Source organism: Rissa tridactyla, chromosome 1 (assembly GCF_028500815.1).
Source record: "Rissa tridactyla isolate bRisTri1 chromosome 1, bRisTri1.patW.cur.20221130, whole genome shotgun sequence".
NCBI classification, from domain to species: domain Eukaryota; kingdom Metazoa; phylum Chordata; class Aves; order Charadriiformes; family Laridae; genus Rissa; species Rissa tridactyla.
In genome coordinates, this window is record NC_071466.1 from 209,070,486 (window position 1) to 209,089,306 (window position 18,821).

Genomic DNA, 18,821 nt, shown 5'->3' on the forward strand with positions numbered 1-18,821 from the left:
TTGTGAACATCAAAGATTCACCTTATTTGATCATATTGCGCTGTTTGACGAAGACGACTCTTGGGAAGGGATGGGACACACTGGGACACGCTGAATCCACAGGGAAGGGACATTCTAATGGACCGTCTGGCTGACTGAGTGACTGGTAGAGTGGGCTTTCAGCAAGGGTCATCAGAGTTGGAGACTGAAGCCCAGAGCAAGAGGGAGAGCTGCAATGGAGAGGGTACGGGAGGGAGAGGGTTGCCAAGGGGATGTTCCCATCCCTACTCTGAAGACAGCATGTGCAGAAGCTTTCCTTGAACCCCTGTACAAAAGCTGTGAGGTTTTCGCTTGCAGGGTTACATCCTCTCACAATTCTGTTTCCATTGAAGTCCGTTGCAATTTTACCCTTATTCTTGGTGAGAATGACACTGAGATCCTTATTCCAAAATAGAAGATATTGTTCTTGGATTCACTGGTTCCATGTACTCTTTTTTTTTTTTTTAATTAATACTATCTTAAAACCAAAGTGACAAAACAATAAATTAACACATGGGTAAAACCGTGATTTAAAAACTTCACCAAATTAAATATGCAGTGGGACTCTGCTGCAGCTTTATTGACAGTCTTTAGTACCATGGAAATTAATGCAATTTAGGAAATATCTAAGACAGTAACAGACTTTATTCTGTAGAAAATAAAATTTCAAAATATTTAACATAGTAAGCGTGCTATTTCTAAACAAAGAAACATTTGTTACCCATAGGCACTTTCCCATTTATTCATATAAATTTTAAGTCTGGTTTAATTTTAACATTGCACCTTTAGTCTGGCATTTCGCACATCCATATGTACCCATGCGTACTCGCACAGTCTAACATGAGGAGCCAAAGAATTTATTTCAAAATGAATCAAATGTAAGATTTGTAGATCTTTTCATTGGTGTAACCGGCTTTTTATTCTCATGTGAGAAATTGAATACTGAGTGAATTCAGAGAAATTTTGTGACCACAATAGAAAGTGAAGTGCAGTGCACAAAGTCTCATCTTGATTTCCACTGTCTTTTGCACTATAATGGTTTTATATAAATTCACATGACACTTTTTTGCAAATATTCTTTTGTTATTTATATTCTCAAAACATTTTTTCACTTATTTTCTTGGGGTTTTTTTTGTAAACTCATTTATCTTTACATTTTTATTTTGACATGGAGAGACACACTGAATACACTATGCAGAGGCTTCTTTTAGGAAGAATGAACCTTGGCTTCCCCATTAAAAAAAAATCTGAAAAATCACAGAACATGTCTGTAAATCAGTAGAAAATATAATTCAAATATAAGTCTTCAAAATGAACTCTCAACTGCATGACCTGTCTTAATCTGTACACTTGCCTCATCAAGAAGATATGTCGTAAAAGAGATATACAGGAGAATATTTTGTCTTTGCATAACAAAAGAAAATAACATACTTGTCAGGCCTGAAAAGACATCTCACATCACATGGCTTTTTGTATTTAAGCAGACTAAATTTTGGTGACAAGAAAAAGGTGTATTGGCAGTATGTGATAACTATAGTTCCAAATATTAGGTAACAGCCTAATTGATATAAATCCAACTCACTCATTCAAGAAATTAAAAATCTAAAACCAATAGACAATTCATCAATACCATGGAGTTATGTAAAGGATGCTGTTCTATGAATACTTTAATGAGTTCCTATTGCAAATTATTGGCCTATTTAAGTCAGCATAACACAGGCATGCAGATATATGGGTAAGTAAAACTAGGATACTCCAACAGTAAAAGAACCTTTCAAGATGCAATATCTTCTTAAAAATATCCAAATGCTAATTTTCAAAAGGATCTAAGCACAGGCAAAAAATTGCTCTGCTTATTGTCAGAGGATTACTAACTTTGAAAATTACACCTTCCATGTTCACTCATTTCCTGAGCCAAATGGGGATACAATATTAGGAATAGAGTCCTCAAAGAACTGGCTGAAATAGTCAGTTCTTTGCTACTTGACATAATTAAGATTATTTGGGAGGTGGTATTTCTTCTGAGGATCTGTTTTCAATCCTCTTTACTATTCAGTGACATACTGAAAAGATCAATCGTCCTATGGGATGCGAGTGCATAAAATATTACGGACATTAAATCCTCCCTAAAAATTCAGATGTATTTTTCAGGTCTATGCATTTTATTCCACAGTTAAATGATTAAGACACATTGGGCTCCAATGTGAAAACATGTTTAAAATCTGGAGCTATGTCAGACTGCTGTCTGGGTTTGCTAAAGGATTAGCAATTTGTGACTTGTGTCAAAATATCTGGCCTAAAGTGACAGAAATAATATATTTTCCTGATTTAATGTATGTGAAATACTCTGGCAATAACAAAAAAAACCAACAATCAAACCACCCCAAGCCTGCATATAGAAATCACAGCCATTTATCCTTAGCAGTTCAGAGTGTTTAAGCAGAAATGGCTGACTTGGTCAGAATTTTGGGAGACACACCTTTGCATGACCTTAGCTGGACACATAAACTCATTAGGGTCCTATGGCATAGAATAGGACCTTTAGCAAAACACATTATGATTACATTGCACTAGTGGGATAGTATGTATGAAAATTCCAGGGACCACATAAGGGGTCTCTAGAATTAAAAAGTTTGAATAGCTGTATACGGAGATATAGTCGTATGACCAGGTGAAAGAGGAGCTAAAGATAGTACAAAATTGCTATACAGAAGTGAGGGGATTTCTGTGAGGAAACGTGTTCTTCACGCAGAGCCTGGCTAGCCAAGACTTTCCTTTTTCCTTGATTTTGACAGTAATACTGGTTTTGAGATTACGAGGGTCACATCAGAGCAAATACCAAATAAAGTCCTCTCCTCTAATGATTGCTATCATAACAACTAAGGACAAAGGTCATGAAAAAAAAATTAAAAAAGGAACGATACAGGTCTCTGGTTTGAGCTTACAGTCTAGGCTTGGGTGATGGATGGAGCAACAGATGCATTGGGTATGGAGAGGACAACAGTTACATTCAACTGAGAATGGATTTCAGAAGGAAAGCAGATGCCCTGGGGAAGTTCTGTCTGTCTCTGTGGTGTGGAGCCTTAGATAAACAACAGTCCTTTTGCAGAGCTTCAACAGGGCATGCCAAACTAGGCCATTCTGGAAGAAAGGGCGGAGGAGTGGATCCACTGCCTCTTGATGACACGTATGAACTGCAATACTTCTTTTTAGTTCACTTTTTAATCTGGAATAATTCTCCTGGATAGATCTCAGTCAAATAAGAATAATTATCAGTCATAAGTTATAGAACAGTTATAGAATAATAAGGGTGCATTTTATAAACCTGCAAAAATATTAACTAAACTCTGTCATTGTTTCTTTTTTGCTGGTTTTAATTATGATGGCTAACATCTCATTGAGCAGTACCTCCACTCCTCAAACAATGCCATAGACTTCACCAGCGGCCCTCACTTAGAAAACTACTTTCTCTCATAAATAAAGGTGGCAGAATCTAAAAATCATTATGATGAGAGCTGGAATATTTTACCTACCCCCACCAAATTACCACACAGGTGGAGTATTTCTTTCTCTTTGGGATAATAGTATTATTCCTCTGTACTGATTCGTTCTCTCCTTACCATCTGTCTTTAATCTTGCAAAGGGCAGGTTTAATACGATGGAAAATTCATTTCATATGGCTGATCAATTCACATTCTCTACTAATCTGCCAAATTGAACTTAAACTTTAAGTACGGCCATATTTAGACAGTACTCAAAAGTAATGAATGTCATTCATCTCATTTTATGGATGGAGAGTACTGTCAAACAAACCTGTTGCCTGTTACAATGTGTAAGACTGACTGATAAGAACAGCTGTGCTGATACAGAATGCTTGGCTTTCTTCCGGGCATTTGACTTAGTACATAGCTATGTGATGAAACAATGTCCATTGTAGCATTATTAAGAAATATAAACTACTGACATATATCGAAGTACAGTTGTTACTAGGTATGCATTGATGACTCCTTCTTTACTAAAGGTTTCCTTAAATTTTGTTTTTGATAGAAGAATTTTCAATTTAGCAGTGATTTTAAAAAAAATAGTATGATCTCTTTCCTAGTAAATTTTACAAAAAGACTGGGGAGGCATAAATAATGAAGGGGAAAGGTTAATGAGAGCTCTGGGTGCATTCGGGTTATGGAATGCTCTGAATACCAAGTTAAAGATTAGAAGCTAACAAAGTAGATTTTAATAGAACTGTAAGCAAGGTGCACTCTCTTGCAATAGAGAATGCCCTAGAAGGTGGAGTGAGGCTATCTTCATGCTTTAGACTGAGGTGCCTCATTTAGGATCATTGGCATACCAGGTGCCTTGTTAGAGCTGACAGTGACAGGCATCTCTAGAAATCTCGTCATTGACCTTGTCATATGAGACAGTTAATTAGGTGCCTCAACTCAGTGCGTAAACTAGGATAACTCTGTGCTCCAGAGAACTTTGGGTCAAGTGCAAAATACTAAAATGAGATTTCTCATTGTGATGCTGTGCCAAGAACTCAGCACTTGAGTCTATGAAAAGAGGAATCTCAAACAGAGGTAGGGAAGTGACCTTCCCTGTATACACACCATCAAATAGCATGTCTGGTTCTAGTGTCCGCACTTCCAGAACATGTGAAAATACTGCAGAGAGTTCACAGGAAGGACACAAACATGATTGAGGAATCCTTGTGATAGGAGGTTTAAGGAGCTATATTTATTCAGCTTATCAAAAAAAGTAAAGAGGTGGCTTGATCTTTGTGCATAGGTACTTACATGTGGAAAAGATGTGGAAAAGATAGTGGGAGACTTTTCAACTTTACTATCAAAGGCATATCAAGGTCAAATGACAGGAAGTTGAACTTAGATAAAATTAACCTTGAGTAAGGGGCTATTTCCTAACATTGAAAGTAATTAAATATTAGGACAGCTTACCAGAGAAATAGAGGAGTTACCATTATCTGGATTCTTTGAAATGACAATACATATTTTGCTGAATATGTTTGAATTCAATATCTGGGAGAAATTACCCATGCAGTGTGTGACTGACCACATAAAATGTTCTGATGGCCTCTTCTGGCCTTTGTTTCTATTTATGCAATACCCATTATGGCTTTCCTAGCAAAGCATGGGAAGAACAGAGTCGCCCTTTCTTCATTTTCCTTGCTGATGTTCACATATACCGCTGTTCATTAAGGTCATTATAGACAAAACTCTTGAACTTTAATTTCTCACAATTGGTTTGTAAGGAAAGTTTTCACCCTGTTTCACAAGAGGATGTTTGTCTTATTTTTTTTTGAAGGTGCAGAGATTGGCCAGTCACGGAGGTTGGGTTGTTATTTGCGCTGGTGCAGAAAATCTATTTAATGTGTTGTTTGGCTAGTACTTTCTCATTCTCTTAGGAGAACATAGATAAGCCATGGGTTCAGTAAAAAATACTTCTTCAGGTTAGGGTTGATGTGGGTCTTCAGCTTTTTCTTTTCCCCTTTTGCAGCGGAGCACCTTTGTTGTGTGCTGTGAGCTTACGGGTAATGCTCACCTGATTAATTTCCTGCCTATTTGGAGTTTAGTTACCGTTTTAATCTCTCTCAAAATGTTTGCATATTTAACTTCCAAAACCTAAAATGCTTTAACCTAACTGAAACTTGGGGCTTTTGGATCTTTTGATGCAGTTTGTCAGCCTGTGATGTGGGCATTTAGCCTAGATGATGTAAAGAACCTCTCTGGTAAAAAATTCTATGACATTGTATTGCTTATTTGGCAGCATTTCATATATATGAACACCTGGTATTGGTTTAAACATCTTCGAGCTTAATGACTAGTTTCACATGAACTATAGATTCGCAGCACTGCAATAAATAAGCAATTTTGTAGTATTTAAGATTGCAGATTCAATTCCATAAATAGATCAAGTTGATCTAACTGGTGGCTGTTTATCCATGCAGAGGGACACTGTGTCTCTGAGTGAATATTTTCAGGGCAAGAATCTAATGAAGGATTGACCAACACCCACTTCTCTTTGGTCAGTGAAACCAGATGTTCCTCCTCCTTAATCTTCTGCAAACTGAGAACGGAGATGAGGTAATAGGAAAAAACATGGAGAGGGAGTAACCGGGCAAATCGTTGTTTGTCTTGATTATAAAAAGATATGTCAGAAACAATATCCTAAAATAGTAGATATAAGTATGTATATGGTTTTGTTTCATAACAAAGCAGAAAGAATGGTGATATTACCAAATGCTGGTCAAGAACAGAAAAATTATGTCATATAACAAACTGAGATATGACTGGAACATTCTCTCTTAACTTCCATGACAATTCACATCAATTTGTTAAAGCAAGAGCTGAGGACCTCACATTGCCTCCATTTGCCTGGGGAGAGAGGCAAATGGAAAGCTTATTGCACAGTTGAACCTTATCCTGTTTTTGCTTTGAATCACAGACTATGTAAAAAAGAAGCGCCCCTCCCCACATCCAACGAAATATTAAGGACTAAGACTAGAAAGAAGAAATTCCAGCTTGACTGAACTATCCTCCAAGCAAATACACTTGCTGCTTCACTGAAGGCAATTCCTCCTTAACAGGCCTTAAAGACTTAGAATTTAGAGCTGTTGTTCCCTGATAAGCAGAATCTCATCTGGCTAATTGAAGAGGAAATAGCATCATATGCAATACATCAGATTAGGGACATCTAAGGGAGACTCCCAGAAACCGCCAGTGCATTTTGTGGAAAGGGTGACTTAGTCCATCAGCTTTCTGAGGTGGAGAAATACAGCTGTAGGCAGTTAACTCAGTTAGATGGGACACTGAAAATGGTACTCTGCCAGCTCAATGTTAAAAATTTACAGCAAGTGCTGGAAGAAAAACTCTTCAGGCACTGTCCTTTCCCACAACTTTCATTCCCTCAACAGGTTTTGTCATGCAGAGATGCTTTCCCCCCAGAAATCAGGCCTGTCTCATCACCATATAGTATGCAAAACTTTAGGGTATTATTTCTGCATAATGTTTTCTTTTGGAATTTCCACTGTTTTTGCAGGTTCTATGGATGCACAGTAATATCTTTAGCCATGTTTAGTGGAACTCCTCTCTGGAATTGTTAAAGGTGCTTTGTGAGTTTGGATATAAGGCAGTTTGGATCATAAGAAGGCCTCTGGAGCACCCTTAAAACCTGTTGCTCTGCTAAATAGATAATTCATTAAGATAAAATCATTGCCTGACTGCAGATAGCTCATCTGATTTATCTAAATTGGTCATAATTCACCTAGGGTATTTTAAGCTACATAGGACAGTAGTGGAGTACTGTTCTACTAGCAGCTAGATGTGAAGAAACATAGACTGAGACAGAAAGCACTTCTTCCACCATTTGCCTTCTACTGCCAAAACTGAGTTTATATCAGTGCAAAAGGAAGAGACTGGATACAGATGCTTTTTTTCCTGTTGTTGTTTTGGTTGTTTTTTTCCCTGTCAGCATGAAAGGCAACGGAAGTGCCAAATGTTGATTTGGTGAGAATGGAGACAGAGTAAATTTTTTTTCTGCACTTTTCTTCATCTACTGTACTTGGTTTGAGGACTTATCTCAGATTTGTTCTCACAGAGCACATGGGAAGGAGGCATATTCGATTCATCATTGGAAATTTGCGGTGGAGGGTCTCTGACTCTTGCTTTCTTCAGGAAAAACCATATTGATTTTAATGAAAAGAACTCTCCTTCATTTATGGATGATAGACAAATAGAAACTGGAGGAATCCAGCCTTTTCTGACCTGCATAGATTTTTGACATTTGGAAGTATTTCATGAGGTCAGTGATAAAGAACTCACTCACTGTCTGGCAACTAACTTGCTTATGTTTTTTGGACAAGATTCTGTAATGTGTTCTTTTGCAAACACCAGTAGTTGCTCTGTCTGCAAAGTCAGCACTCCTATTTTTCCCAATTTGTAGTTTATTTCTAAATGGCAGAAAAACACTGGGTAATTTGCTGAAGTGTTTAAATTTGGGGAAGCGACGTTCATCAGAGTCAAAGTAATTAGAAAGAGAGAAAAAGATAAAAAACTGCATGTTACTGTCAGTGACTATACTTGTATATTTTTAGAAAGGTAATATCTGACAACAGCTTTATGAAAGTGAACAACCTGGAATTCCAAAGCAATATCAATTAAACCAATATTAAAATAGAAGGACTGCATTAAACCATTATATATTTAATGTTTCAAATGGATATATAATTTATCATAGAATTTATAAATAATTTGATTTAGAAAAATATATTTGGTTAGACCCTGGTGGTGCAACACAAGTTTGAGGTAGAATTCAATAAATCCAAAATTTATTGCTTGTTGTTTAATATGATCAACATATTCAAATATAATTATTTATATTAAGACAAAATACAAGGTATCATTAAATTTCTATAAACAATGAAAAGCATGAAAGAAGCATTTAAACGTATATAATGTATCATGGTACTATTTGATTGTGAAAGATTTCAAAGCACATTTCAATTACTACATAGTAAATTGCATTAATATTTTCTAGAGAGACTGGTTAGGGGAATGGGCATTTTTACTGTGTTTTTTGAGAAACTTAGATGTTCTGATTTTCAGTAAGTTCCAAGGAGTAATGATCTGACAATGAAGCAATGAAATTCTGCCTATTTTTGGAGTCAAAAATCTCCTTTTGGCTTCACTATTTGTTGACAAGAGCTCAGTGTTCTGCGAGACACAGCTCAAACCTGGTTTTGATAAGTATGAATTTGTAGTTGCAAAAGCATGTAAGACTTTATACAGGAGGCAGAATGTTCCTTTTCCTAACTGGATTGCACCTCACAAAAAGCATGCTAGATACTAGATCAGGATGCCGAACAGTATGATTATGATCATGGCTTTGGGATATTCTCACTGTTCAAAGGAAAAACAGTAATGCTTTGTTTTCTTACCAAATGGCTTTTCAGAAATGGATGACTTGATATGAACTTTCATTGCAAGCCAACAATGAAATACATTTTCCTGCAAAATAGGACTAGTGAGCACCAAGAACAGGAGCCACAACTGGATATTTTGTTCCATCAGATTGTTTCTCTTTGGCCTTCTCAGTAAATTGAGAGAGATAAGGTTGTAGAAAATACAGTCCTGCTATTCTTTCATGTTCTTAAATGTCTGTATCCCTAAGTTGTATTTATACACAGTTTGTACTTTAAGAGGGTTGCGCCTTCCCTTTCACCATCAGCTCAGGGAGCACTACTGAAACTTGTGGTTAATGTCCCTGACCACAGAGCAAGTATTTCCTCTGTGCTGATACTGCTGATTCGTGGGTCCATATGGAAGAGTGAATCTAGCTTCATAGGCTGTGTTAGCCAGGTATCTAGATACATAGGTCTGCTATAAGGGCTTCCGTTTTACCTCCCACCCTTTATACCTCAACATGTCTGCAAAGTGTCATTGTTCAAATGTATATAAGCCTTGAATACACCATGTGCTACTTAAAGAGAAGCCGTTCAGAAACAACTTATTTTGCAGAACAAAGTTAGATTTTACTTATATTGAAGTTCAATACATTTAATAAAAAATGTCAACAATATGTAAGAAACGTTCCTTTCAGCCAGATCCATATTATGAACTGCATTTAACTGTATATAATGGCATATTATAAACCAGCACTTACCCTTCAAATTAAAGTCTGAGTTTTACTGGTTTTTAATAAAGGTCTTGTTTCAAAATTGAATAGCATCATTATATTTTTAAGACTTTTTCGTGTGTTAATCTCCTTTCCTTGACAGTCAGCGAGTGAGAAAAAAGGCAAGAGAGCTGAGGTGGCAGAAATGGAGGGACAGTAATCGGAAGTCAGTGGATCAGGATACTCTGACCAAATAACAAAATCACCAAACAGAGACCGAACAGCAATTTTCTGAGGAAGGATCTTGTCTCTTCACTTCCTGCAGTGACATGATGTCCTTATCAGTCAAAGAAAGCAAAATTACCATTTGCCCACTCACTCACATACCATGTGTTATTTTTAACCTACCATACACATGACACCTGTCTTATTTAATCCCGATGGTCAGCTTTTCAGATAATGAAAACTAATATAACTACTTACTAGTGTAGAAAATATACTTCCTGTTGGCCTACACAAACAGAGAAATGGTAATTTTCCCATGACTTCAGTATGGGTAAAATTTTAGAACTTCAGTTTGACAAGAAAGAAGAATAAACAAAAAGAAGGGAAGGAAGGACAGTGATACATAAGGGGAGGACCATGTGGGCCACACATTCTTATATACAAGTCTTGTTTCTCATTTTTTGTTTGTTTGGTTTCTATTTTTATTAGCCTGTTGCTTATGTTTTCTTAAATAGTGTTCCTAAATATACAGACATTGCTTCCTTTAAACTGTACCAGGAAGCCTGACAGGAGGTTCATGAGAGGAGCAAAGATGACATGTAAAGCTGCCTTATTTTAAAATTGCTTTTTATTTAGTTCCTTCCTCAATTTCAGATGACACTGTGTTTCTACAATTCAAATAACTTCAAATGTAAGTGCTATGCTGGCGTCTTAACTTCTGAGATGTTTCTGATTTTAACAGCAGTTGGAGGTGCACAGCATAGGTTGGCTCCTTGGAGACTGTTTCTGGCGATGTGGTTCTAGTCACTCATTGGTGAGTTCCTCCAGTCACAAACTGAATTTTAGATCAGCATTACATTTCATCAGGGGAAATATCTCTTGTATGGTTTGTATGAGAAGTCTAAGCATCTGAATTTAAATATTTATTTTTAACCATAGAGGCTTTTCTGGAATCCAGACCAAAAAAGTCACTACTGTAAAACAAGTTTCTTACCTCTGATGGATGTCCAGCTCTAATAAAAGTACAGACCGGATCAAAAGCTCCTGTTCCACAAGCCAGAAGATGTGTTCTGTTGTATCGGTGAAGGACACGGATGTAATTTGCACATTCATCCTAGTTTATATAAAAAATAAACAGGAAAATATTAGTTTTTTTTTTTAAAAATAAATATCTTAGGTGCCCTCAGGTGATATTCTGCATATTGAAACTTTCTATTCTGTTAAATATAACATCTTAGTTCTCCACTTCACTCTGTACCTCAGTGCCACCAATTTCATGGATGAACATTTTTGACATGAAAAAAGTTTAAAGAAGAGATTTATCACAATTTATTTTAGATACTTAACCAGTTAGGAGTTATTAAGTTATAAAACACACTTTTGAGCTTCCTTAATCTCAGAGATACTCTGCAAATATAAATATTTGTTTTACTAAGCATTATTAGATGCGCTAGACATTGGATTCAGCATGAGATATAAATAGTCAGCAAATGATTTCTCTCTCAGGTTAAATAAACTTTATCTCAAGAAAAATAACACTTTTTTCTTACCTTTTTCCATAAGACCCCACTGGACCATTACTTTCTTTTGTAGTTAATTGCTAATCAATATTTTCTTATATTATATAGCCTTATGCTTTATCTGTTCCCACTGTTCCCCCTCCTTTGAAGAAGAAATGATTCATTTCCCCCAGGGCAATACTCCGGGACTCATTAGTGTATTTGCAGCTTCATAAATATTACAATTAAAACATTTTCAAACATCCCTTTGAGATGTGCGGTCATTATCCTTCCTGTGCGAAACCATGAATGGAGACAGTGAGATAAAAGTATTCATTGATTTTGTGACTCCTGGGACTTGGTTTTACAGATTTCTGCATTTGGATCAAAATTCTTATTAATTTCCATTCATTGCTCAATATTTCTGCAACTCAGACCCTGGGTTTTAAGACAGTCACACAAAGTTCAAGACGACAATTACAATGGCATTAATTTTAGCTAATTTTAGCTATTCAGAAGTTTAGATATGTAATTTATACTATTCTCCTAGGATTTTTTCAATAGTCATTGAAGAAGTCCAGACATCTCCAAAAGGCAATTCGTTCTATCTTAAAATGAATGTGTAAAACAGAGGGGAGCAATTTCCTTTTTGAAAATTTTCTGTCCTTCACTGATGACTACTCTGGTTTTCAGACTGCTATATTTATATGAGAACAGTCCTGGGTCTTATTAACCATCTGCAAGAACTTAATGTCACAGAGGATGAGTCAGGGCCATGGACAGAATTCAGCTCTTGCAAATCCATATAGAGTTCAAAACTAAGAAACCATCTCTCTTCTTTCTTTAAACCCTTGTGTCATTCAGTGCAAGTCTTCCAACTGCTCCAACAAATAAATAAGGATTGTAAGAAAAAAATTCTCCACATGGTCTCTCACCTGGACAAAAATTTTCAGACCTGCTGAAAAAATGCTGCTTGAATTGTCAGACAAATTGAGAGAAGAATGAGGTGAGGATAGCAGGATGTGATCCTCTATACATGGATCAGCACCCAAAGACAGAGGTGCCCACTTTGCGTGTGCATTTCACAAACACTTGATGACTCGTGGTAGTAGAATGGTAATACCTAGGAATTTTATGATGCTTTGCAGTTTTTAAATAGATGCTTTACTGGGCACTGATGCTGTTCCTGATTCTCCCTCCCCTCCAAATATGACCTTTCTGACTTATCCCCTCTGTTCACTCTCAGTGGCGGTCTGGTCTTTACTACATAGTTTCCCTTTTTAGCCACATGTTCCTGCAGGTCTTGATTTTCATCTCAAAAGCACTGGCAGGAAGAGAGATATTAGGAATTTTTAAAAAGGGGCAAAAATTACACATTTTTTCTCATGTGTGTTTTCATAGAAATGCCTGAAAATTTCTGCAGAAAAAAAACAGGATGAGGCAGATACCAAATATAGAAAAAAGTCATTCCAAATGGCTAGATTTATCATTTATATACAAATGAAAAAGGTGCTATTCTGGGAAGTGTCAGGCAACTAGGCATTGCTGCTGGCTCCATTAATAATATCCTGTACACATAACAAGGAAGAGATGCATCAGCCAAAGGAACATTAAAATAATTTTTCTTCCTACTCTATTAATTAATTAAATGTTGTGGTTGTCTTTAGGAGATTCCCTAGACATATTAATAGATCTGTGTAATTCTATTCATCTGAAACTTCTCAGTGTAAAAGAGTTAGTCATCACTACAGAATTCGATTTTTATATCTGAATGATTTCCAGTTCTGATAAAATAATTGAAAAGATCAAAAGCTCTCACACCACAGGCCAACAGGTGTGTTTCCTGTCACACTGGATGAGAGCAGAAGGATTTTTTCCCTTGGCTTGATCCAGAGCAGAAAAGTGTGTCCTGAGTTTAAGATGATGCACAGACAAGGTTAAGACAAGGCTTTTCTGACTGTCCCAGCCAGTCTGTTACAAGCTCTCTGAAACCGTGTTTATGACTACAGTACTTGCAGTTTTACTACTACAAGATGAACTGATAACTTTTAAAGGTTGTAAGAGCTTGTAAAAGTAGCCTGTTCTGTTATATAGAAAGAGGTAGGAGAGAACACATGAAGTACCCCAACACTGAGATCATTATTACAACATTTTCAGTTCTACTAAATATTAATTATTCACTGAGTAAAGGATCTTTTGCAAAGGAAACTAAAGAAAGAAACAGCATGGAAATAAGTAAAAAGGTTTCAAAGAGCACTGATAAGTAATTTTTTTTTCTGAGACTTTATGGTGTGAAATACATCATTCAGAATTTAGAAATAGCAAAGGTTGATTTTAAGACATAATGCCATTAAGCTAATATTGGTTTATGGCTACAAAAAATAAAGGTGAAAAGAAAAGTGATAGGAAAGTTTTTGATTCTAATTTAGATTCCTTTCAGGTTGAGCAATTTAGCTTACTGAATACTGAGCATGCTAATGAAAATTTCTAAGGTTTCCTTGGAATTAATTAGTTTTACTCATTCACATAGTCCTACACATAATTAGGTCTCATGTGAGGATTGGAATATTCTTTGCTATTGTTTGGTGTTACAATATTTCCAGCTTTTACAATGTTAACATCTTTTTCTTAAAGAGTCCTGTTCTGGAATCTTGTGATTATTTAAAAATTCTGTAGTTTTCTTTTAAAAAATAGAGACACCTAACTTTCACAGTACAGAGAGATGTGGGAAACACATGAGGTTTTTTAAATGATCATATTCATTACAATGCAAATTTGAAGACTCATAATGACAAACTGGATTGTAAAAGATTTTGAATTTTAGGGAACCTCATGAGTCTGAGAGGGATACATTTACATTATGTTGGAACAGCAGTATCTATTTCCATACTTATTTAATCCAAAGAATATTGTCAAAACATCAGAAAATAAATGCCATCATGTAGTGGTGAAGGAAAGATGACAGAGCTTTAGCTGTAATAACAGCCTATGCTGAGAGGTAGTATTAAATAAAGCTCAAAGAATTTAGGTTTCGGATTTATTTAATATGTCCACAAAGTTTGGATAATGTAGAAAAACACTATTTTCAACCAAAGCCACCTGAAATCCTCAAGGGTACAAAAGCATCCACAAAAATGCAATGAACTTCCAAGATACCTCAAAAAGGATCAGTTCTAGGCCAGGTGTGTGTGAGGAGTAAAGTATCATGTTGTTTTTTATTATTATTATTATTATTACTGTTTTCCAATTTGGTTCACCGATTCCCTTGATGTGGGCAGTTCTCATGCTTTTACTTCAACAGGAATCTTTATAGCTTCCTAATCTTCACTGGGAATATGTTGTGGTTATCGTCAAGACTGCCCGTTTGCTGTGTTTGTGTGGGAAAACTGTGCATGTGTCCTTCTATGTCCTACGTTCCTGTCAATGTTGTTGTAAAACTATCATCATTTTCAAATCCTTTGGTACAGCGTGAGCTCTCTCAGTTGTGGGATTTATTAGGTGTTGTACTTGCTGTGTGTTTATAAGGTGCAGATAATGAGGTTGGTGCACTGCAAAATTAAAGAGAGCTCCCATCCAGTAGAACTTTCATCCTGTGGTGCCAATGGTATCAGCTGCTGTATGTCAGTGAGCTTTCAGGTCTTTCCCCGGGAACTGATTACAGTCAAAGCACTGAATCACAAGAACAGAACAGTTTCGGGCTCATTAAAACAGAATATTTTTATTAATATACCAAAAAAACCTATAGGGCAAAACAATTTGGAGTATATTTTATAATTACTAATAATTTAACTGTTTTTTTGAAATTATTCTGGAGAATGTGAATTTTAAAGATAAATTAGAATGTGGAAAAGTTTGAATAGACAAGGTATCCCATGTGTATGAAAATGAAAGGGAACAGAAATGGGAAGGGAGAATTATTAAGGTACTTTCTTGAATATCAACAGAAAAAGAATTAGGAGAAAGTTCAGATGATCAAAAGTGTTCATTGCCTGTTTATGAGCTGGTTTGGAAAGCAATTAAACTAATAATTTAGTGTGTTTTCACAGTAGTTACACATTTTTAAGCTGCAACACTTAGTATTATATCTGCACTGTGATCTCTCTGAAGTTTAGGGATGCCTGAATCCTTGTTTTGGATCAGACACTAGTATAATTAAAGTATATTTGATTTGTAATTAATGATACTTACAGCATCTCTTCCTTTAATTATGCATTCTTCTGCCTGCAGAGGTGTACTAGGCCAATGGATCTGAGGAAAAAAAAAACACACCCAAACATATAAAGTCATTCAATTGGCAGTCAGATCATTTCAATCCAGTTTTTCCATTATTTTTCATGCGAAAGTCTCACAGAACACAATTATAGAATCAAGAATCGTAGAACAGCCCAGGTTGAAAGGGACCTCGAAAGATCATGTGGTACAACCTTTCATGGGAAAGGGAGCCTAGATGAGATTATCTAGCACTCTGTCCTATTGTATCTTTAAAGTCTCCAGTAACGAAGACCGCACCATGTCCCTGGGGAGGTTGTTTCAGTGATTGATCGTTCTCACTGAAAAAAATTCCTTTAGTATCTCCTGGTACAACTTGTAGCCATTTCCCCTTGTCTTCTCCATATGGTTCCTTGCGAAGAGAGAGCCTCTGTCCTCTTTGTAGCTGCCCTTTAAGTACTGGAATACTGTGATGAGCTCCCCCTGAGCCTTTTCTTCTCCAGGGACAAAAGACCTAACTCCTTCAGTTTTTCCTCATAAGGCAAGTTCTTCAGCCCTTTGATCATGTCTGTGACCCTCCTTTGGATGCCTTCCTGTCTTTCCACATCTTTCTTGAATTGTGGGGACCAGAACTGGACACGCTACTCCAGCTGAGGCCCGAGGAGTTCTGAGTAGAGTGGGATGATCACATTTCTATCACTGCTAGTAATGCCTCTGCGGATGTAGGCCAGGATACAATTTGTCTTTCTTGCTGCAGCAGTGCTGCTGACCCATGTTCAGCTTGATGTTGACCAGGACCCCCAGGTCCCTCTCAGCAAGGCCGCTCCCCAGCCACACAGACCCCAGCCTGTACTGGGCGCTTTGGTTATGTTGTCCCAGGTGCAGGACCTTGCACTTGTCTTTATACTTGACTTAGGATACTATATATACACTTTTAATTTTATGTTATAAATTTTAATCAAGTTTCTGTTATCATTTGAACAGTTGTCAAGTAAAATATTCCAGTTTTATTTTTAAATATCTATAAAATTTTACAATAAGGTAAGAAATATTTTTGTCAAAACATAACTTTTTTGCTTAGGGTAACTCAGCAAACTATATTAGCCACCAGAATTTAAAGGAATTTAATGTAATGAACATTTTATATAAATTCAGTAGAAATATCTCCACTAAATTGTCAGTGACTTTCAACACAGAATTATAATTTTGAACTACTGATTTCCTGCTTTAAGTGACGCTTAGGAAAGAAAATGGTTTTCAGTGAAGTTAATGAGGGTCAGCAATTAACCTTATGGGAGTAGGACCAGCTCTTCGCAGTCACTTACTAGAAGTGAAGCCAAATTACACAAACGAGAACTTTTTTAGTTCCCTACTGTATCAAATTTATGTTTCATTCTAGATACATGATTTGTTTGGGTGAAAACAATGTTAAAACATGACTGAGCAGACTGGAATGATTACTTCATTTCTTAGAACTTTTAAAAGTGAAAACAAAAACATGTTCCCTTCGTTGTTGTCAGGCTTGGCTGAAACCAAGTATCAAAAAATGGATGTCATCATTAAGACATTCTTGTCAATAGTCCAATCACAAATTATTGTCCTATCTGGAAAACATTTTAAAATTAAGTCCTTCTTCTGCTAGGCTTTTTTTTTTTTTCTTCCTTTTTTTGTAATTGAATTAACTTAGTTTTCTTGAAATAATTCTAACCCAAGAAAATCTGGGGATAAATTATAGGAAAAGTAAAGTACAAGAAAGGTGGGGATAAATTATAAGTCCTGGAGGCCTAGTGCTTAAAAGCAAGAGGTCAGCTATATTCTTGTCAACTTCAGCAGCCTGTGTCAGTATTTAGGTGTCATTGTCTGAATCAGTCCACTTACGTTCAGACACCACCTAAATCCTGCAAGGAACACAAAATTAATCAGAACATTTGTTTCCAGTCAGATGGTCTTATAGTCCTCTACATATGATCAGAAGTAATTCTCATCTAGGCTCTGTATTGCTGCTGTGTGGTCTGGGGAAGTACCTGAACTTTCCTGAACTGCCATGAGGGCACTCATCCAGTCGTCCAGGTCAGACCATTCCTGGTTCATTCAGTGCAAAACTCAGGGTCCATAGTCATATATTTTAGTCACCGGTCAAGGACTGAATAGGCAACCAAAGCCTAGAAGTTACGAGATACGAAATCTAGGACCTCCTGAGCCTAAAAGTTTCAACTCACAGCTTCCACTTCCCAAAGAAATGTTCGAACTAGCAGGCTAAAATGGGGGCTTCTGCCCATATCAGGTGTAGGTGGTTATTAGGAACAGAACAAACACAGAGGGAATAAAACCCTTGACTTCGTAACCTAATATTAAATATGTGTGTAAGTGTTTATTATTGTGTTTGGATACTTAGTCCCAATGCTATTGAAAACATTTTATATGCACATTTTCCACTTCCTACATACTGAATTAAATGCGTACACAGAATTAAGAGAAAAAAGCCAAAGAGGTAACCCAATGCCCCTGCTTTCTCTGGATATTAAAAAGCAGCTGCAGTGTAAGCAGCAAGAATTTAGTCCGTACCACAGTATGGACCATAGAATCATAGAATGGACCATAGAATCATAGAATGAACCATAGAATCATAGAATGTTTTGGGTTGGAATGGACCTTCAAAGATCATCTAGTTCAACACTTCCAATGGTGGGGCAGCCACAACTTCTCTGGACAACCTGTTCCAGTGTCACACCAGCCTCATCGTAAAAAATTTCTTCTTTATGTCTAATCTAAGTCTAGCCTCTTTCAGTTTAAAACCTTTGTCTCTTGTCATATCACTACAGCCCCTGGTAAAAAGTCTCTGTGTTTCTTAGAAGCCCCTCAAATAAGGCTTCAATAAGGTCTCCCTAGAGCCTTCTCTTTTTGAGGCTGAACAACCACAACTCTCTCAGCCTTTCTTCATAGGAGGGGTGCTCCAGCCTTCTGGTCATTTTCATTGTCCTCCTGTGGACCTGCTCTAACAGATCTTGCTTGTGCTGGGGACCCCAGGGCTGGACACAGTACTCCAGGTGGGGGTCTCACCAGAGCAGAGCAAGAAGGCAGAATCACCTCCCTTGACCTGCTGGCCACGCTTCTTGTGGTGCAGCCCAGGATACGACTGGCCTTCTGGGCTGCAAGCGCACACTACCAGCCCATGTCTAATTTTTCATCAACAAGTGCTTCTCCATAGGACTGGTCTCAATGGATGAATGGATGAATGGATATTCA

The 18,821-nt window shown here is 36.9% G+C and overlaps 1 protein-coding gene across 2 annotated transcripts in view; it reads right to left on the reverse strand.

The window, feature by feature from the left end:
• The window catches only part of SEMA3E (semaphorin 3E), a 146,427-nt gene that overhangs the window by 45,022 nt on the left and 82,584 nt on the right, over positions 1-18,821 (reverse strand). For both annotated transcript variants that reach the window (XM_054188496.1, XM_054188495.1), the window contains 2 exons: positions 15,555-15,614; positions 10,862-10,981 (listed from right to left, as the gene is read on the reverse strand). In XM_054188496.1, the coding sequence (XP_054044471.1) occupies positions 10,862-10,981; positions 15,555-15,614 (180 nt within the window). The remainder of the gene's footprint in view (positions 1-10,861; positions 10,982-15,554; positions 15,615-18,821) is intronic.